The sequence below is a fragment of the Gekko japonicus genome, unplaced genomic scaffold (genome assembly GCF_001447785.1).
Source record: "Gekko japonicus isolate JY-2015 unplaced genomic scaffold, Gekko_japonicus_V1.1 scaffold360, whole genome shotgun sequence".
In the NCBI taxonomy this organism is placed as follows: Eukaryota; Metazoa; Chordata; class Lepidosauria; order Squamata; family Gekkonidae; genus Gekko; species Gekko japonicus.
Window position 1 is genome coordinate 638,721 of NW_015172015.1, and position 5,219 is coordinate 643,939.

Consider the following 5,219-nt stretch of genomic DNA (forward strand, 5'->3'; position numbering starts at 1 on the left):
GAAAAGTCCTTTTATCGATCAAAAACTGGCTAATTAATAGAAAACAGAGAGTGAGTATAAATGGGCAGTTCTCTCAGTGGAGGGGGGTAAGCAGTGGGGTACCGCAGGGATCAGTACTTGGTCCACTGCTTTTTAACTTGTTCATTAATGATTTGGAGTTGGGAGTAAGCAGTGAAGTGGATAAATTTGCGGATGATACAAAGTTGTTCAGGGTGGTGAAAACCCGTGAGGATTGTGAGGCACTCCAAAGGGATCTGTCAAAGATGGGCAAGTGGGCGTCAACATGGCAAATGGGGTTCAATGTGGCCAAGTGCAAGGTGATGCACATTGGAGCCAAAAATCCTAAATATAAATACACGTTGATGAGGTCTGAACTGGCAGAGACTGATCAAGAGAGAGATCTTGGAGTTGTAGTAGATAACTCACTGAAAATGTCGAGACAGTGTGTGACTGCAATAAAGAAGGCCAATGCTATGCTGGGGATTATTAGGAAGGGTATTGTAAACAGATCAGCCAATATCATAATGCCCCTATATAAATCAATGGTGAGACCTCATTTGGAATACTGTGTGCAGTTCTGGGCACCACACCTTAAAAAGGATATTATAGCTTTGGAAAAAGTGCAGAAAAGGGCAACTCGAATGATAAAAGGGTTGGAACACTTTCCCTATGAGGAAAGGTTAAAGCGCTTAGGGCTCTTTAGCTTGGAGAAACGACGACTGAGGGGTGACATGATTGAGGTTTATAAGATTATGCATGGGAAAGAGCAGGTAGAGAAAGAGGTACTTTTCTCCCTTTCTCACAATACAAGAACCCGTGGGCACTCCATGAAATTGCTGAGCGGTCGGGTTAGAACGGATAAAAGGAAGTACTTCTTCACCCAAAGAGTGATTAACACTTGGAATTCACTGCCACAGGAAGTGGTGGCAGCTACAAGCATGGACGGCTTCAAAAGGGAATTAGATAAGCATATGGAGCAGAGGTCCATCAGTGGCTATTAGCCACAAGGTATAGATAGGGACTCTGGGGCAAGTGATGCTCTGTCATCTTGGTGCTTGGGGGGGGGGTCAACAGTGGGAGGGCTTCTAATGTCCTGGCCCCACTGGTGGACCTCCTGATGGCACTGGTATTTCTGGCCACTGTGGGATACAGAGTGTTGGACTGGATGGGCCTTTGGCCTGATCCAACATTGGCATCTCTTATGTTCTTATGTTCTTAAAGGCTGTAGACATAGTTAAGGATCTTGTAGAGTGTGCTCGCACAGGCAAAGGTAACGGACGTTTAGCCAACAGGTAGCACAGCTTAATAGTCCCAACAATCCACTTGGAGAGATGTTGTGCCGAGATCTTCTGTCCTGTGGAGTGACTGGAGTAGAAAACAAATAGGTAATTGTCCCTCCTACTCGAATGTGTCCTGTCCTGGTAAAAAAGTAGCATCCTCTTAACATCTAGTGCATGGAGGAGATGCTGTTGTCCATCTTTTGGGTCAGGAAAGAAATTTTGTAGGAAAATCTCCGAGCTGAGGTGGAATTTGGAGATCACTTTCGGAAGGAAAGAGACGTCAGGTACTAATCTCACACCTTCTGGTAGGAAGACAAGGAAAGGTGGGTCATGACGAAGGGCAATGAGTTCACTCACCCTTCTAGCCGAGGTAATGGCAACTAGAAAGACAGTTTTCCATGCGGCAAGTTTTAGCTTGCAGGTTGCCATTGGCTCAAAGGGTCGTCCCATCAGCTGCCGCAGCACTAGCGGCAAGTACCACAAGGGTACCGGCGCACGGATTGATGGATATAAGTGTAGGAGACCCTTCAGGAATGTCTTTGAGACCGGGTGAGAGAAGACAGAGAAGCCCTCGAAGCCCGGATGGTAGGCGGAAATAGCAGACAAATACACCCTTATTGAAGAATGCGAGAGGCCTTTCTCTGCTAGAGAAAGTAAAAATTCCAGAATCTGATCCAGGGTGATAGAAGACGGAAACATGCCTGAGGGCTGTAAAAAGGCCAGGAAACAAGACCATTTTCCTTTGTATGAGTGTCTGGTAGAGTCCTTCCTGGCATTGAGTAATATGTTTTTAACACTATTTGAAAAATTTACATGTCCACAAGAAACGCCGTTAGTTTGAGCTTGTGGACCTCGTGGAACAGAAGCGCTCCTCCCTCTGCCAAAAGCAGATCTGGCACTTGTGGAAGAGGGTATCGGGATTTGGTTAGGGAGAGGAGACTGGCAAGCCAAGGTTGCCTCAGCCACCAGGGAGCAATCAAAATGCACCTTGTGTGGACCCTCATAAGTTTTTGGACCATCCGCAGCAGCAGTGGCAGAGGGGGAAATATATATAGGAAGTCCCTGTCCCACGGGTAGAGGAGCCCATCTCCCAAGGCCTTGGGATCTTGTGCTCCCCTGCAGCAAAATAGATTGCATTTTGTATTGTGTTGGGTGGCAAACATGTCTATGTGAGTTATACCCCACTTCTGGAACACGGGGCATAGGTAGGCCCAGTTCAGCTCCCAGTCATGACACTGAGAGAGACCCCTGCTGAGCAGGTCTGCATGTATATTGGCAATGCCCACGATGTGAGAAGCGATGGGAAATATGCGCAGAGGAATGCACCAGGCCCAAAGGTCCAGAGCTAGGCGACAGGGACTGCGGGAGACTGTTCCTCCTTTTCTGTTGATGTAACTGAGTGCCATTGTATTGTCCGTCAATAAAGCCACGCATTTCCCTGTCAGCAGAGGCTGGAAATAATGAAGAGCCAGCTTGATGGCCAGAAGCTCCAAAAAGTTGATATGATTCTTGGAGAGTCACAGCATCCCACTTGTGCACAATGGAGAGGTCGTTGAGGTGGGCACCCCAGCCCCACAGCGAAGCGTTGGTCGTAAGAGTGAGACCAGGAGTAAGGGGATGAAAAGAGACACCTCATGTCAGATTGTCTGTTAGTGTCCACCAAAGAAGGGAGTTGAGTGCCTCTTATGATGGGGAGAGATGGACTGACTGGGTCATTTGTAATGGTTTGAAGTGTCGTATGAACCAGAGCTGGACGCATGTGTAGCCTTGTGAAATGAAGGACTGTAGTTGTAGCTGCCATCATGCCCAGTAGGCGTTGAATTTGGAACACAGACGATCTGTCTTGGAGCCGAATCTGTTCAGCAAAAGTAGCCAGAGTGAGGGCTCGGTCTTGGGGCAGGAAGGCTTTTCCTTGTATAGAGTTGAGTATTGCTCCTATAAATTGCACTCTTTGAGATGGAACTAGGTGCAATTTTTTGTAATTGACCTGGAGACCAAGGCTTCAAAGGACCTCCAAGGCCTGCAACACTTGTTCTGTAAGAAGGTCTCTGGAAGCTGCGACTAGAAGCCAGTGGTCTAGTTACGGGAACACCGTCAGGCCACAGAGGCGGAGATGTGCCACAACGACCACCATCGGTTTGGTGAAGACCCGCGGTGCTGTGCTGAGGCCAAACGGTAGACTCCTGTATTGGTAGTGGCTGCCCCCTATCACAAATCGAAGATACTTTCGATGGGAGGGGTGGATGGTTACATGGAAGTAGGCATCTTCGAGGTCAAGAGTGGCCATCCAACAGCCTTGGGACAGGAGAGGTAGAATGACCTGCAGGGATGTCATCTTGAATTTCTGGCATTGTATATAGGCGTTGAGGCCACGGAGGTCTAAGATCAGCCTCTGTCCGCTGTCCCTTTTGGGTACCATGAAGTATCTGGAATAAAACCCGAGGCCCTGGTGATTTAGAGGCACGGGTTCTATAGCACCCTTCGATAAAAGTGTGGTTACTTCTTTGAGTAGGAATGACGACAGGGGTGTGGTGACTACCCCAGAAAGGGGTGGAGGCTCTATAAACTTGATGGAATAGCCAGTGGTCAAGATGGAACGGACCCATTGGTCCGAAGTAATGGCAGTCCAGGCATGTAAATAAGGGTAGAGACGGGTAGGGTCCGTAAGGGTAGGCAGGACCAAGTCAAAGGCCCTGTTTGTTTGATTTAGGTTGTTTTGGTCTGGTCTGTTGTTGTCCAATACTGTACCTTTGTCTGGACTGATAGTGTTGTCTGCTTCCAGATGGAGACTGCCATGGTTTATAGCCTTCGTCTTGTGGTGGTTTATTAAATGGACATTGAAAACTGTTTCAGGACCAAGAACGAGGTAAAAAAGGCTTAGGGGGACCAGAGACTCCTAATGACCTAGATGCCTTAATGCTTTTATCCATTTCCTGCAGGGTCAAATCCGTGGAAGCATGGAAGAGCCCTTGGCCATCAAAAGGTAGGTTCTCTATGTAAGCTCTCGTATCAGCAGGGAGCGAGGTGGTTCTGAGCCAGGAATGTCTCCAAAGGGCTACTGCAGAAGACATTGTTTTTGAAAATGTATCTAAGGCATGTTTGGAGGAGTTTATGATTTGTTTGTACCATCCTTTTGCAGTTTCCTGGCCTCTTGATGCTTGTCCTCGGGTACCGATGACAAAAGATTGGTAACACGCGCCCAGAGCGAGAATTCATAACAGCCCATGCATGCGATGTAGTTTGAAGTTTTAATTCCGAGAGCTCAAACGGCGTCCCATTGAATCTAGTTTTTTACTCTCCTTTTCCGAAGGTGTAGCCAAGCTACGTTTGCTCTTTGAGGAGGATGACATGACCATAGAGTTGGGTTTAGGATGGAGCTGGAGAAATTCAGCCTCCATCTCCTGAATCCGGTACATATGATCCAAGCACTGAGAGGACACTGGAGCAGAACACGGTTTGTCCCATGGAGCCTTAGCTGCCTGGAGTAACACGGACGACATCGGGAGAGCAATCGGTGTGGAGGTGTCTAGTTGTACGACATCGAAGATGGCGTCCGACACCGACGGCTGGGGTTGGACAATCAAAAGTCCTAGCAGATTCACCATGCGTTTGATTAACTCTCCATAAGAAGAAATATCTTCAGACAGGGATATAGGGAGGTTGTCCGATACTGCTGGGTTTGGAATTGAAGGGTCTTCGGGCGATCCAGGCTGCTCCGAACCGTCGGTGTCTGAATCGGAGTCCAAAGATCCGGAAGGTGACATCGGTGTCGACACAGATGGAACCTCTGTCACTCGGGTAGGAGTGGGGACCACTGGACCAGTCTGTGATGGTAACGTAGGCCTAGGATGAAGCGGAGAAGGAGAACACAGACAGTCTTCTGGAGGCTTGGAGATGGTCTGGACCTCCGTTGAGGAGAACGAGAACGTCGCGATCTGC

General features: G+C 48.3%; 1 protein-coding gene across 1 annotated transcript in view; it reads right to left on the reverse strand.

Moving 5' to 3' along the window:
- Nucleotides 1-3,360: 3,360 nt before the first annotated feature.
- The window catches only part of CCDC57 (coiled-coil domain containing 57), an 83,758-nt gene continuing 81,899 nt past the window's right edge, over nucleotides 3,361-5,219 (reverse strand). Inside the window, exons 19-20 of the mRNA XM_015420350.1 lie at nucleotides 4,576-5,215; nucleotides 3,361-4,124 (exon numbers count right to left, since the gene is read on the reverse strand). Of these exons, the coding sequence (XP_015275836.1) occupies nucleotides 3,361-4,124; nucleotides 4,576-5,215 (1,404 nt within the window). The remainder of the gene's footprint in view (nucleotides 4,125-4,575; nucleotides 5,216-5,219) is intronic.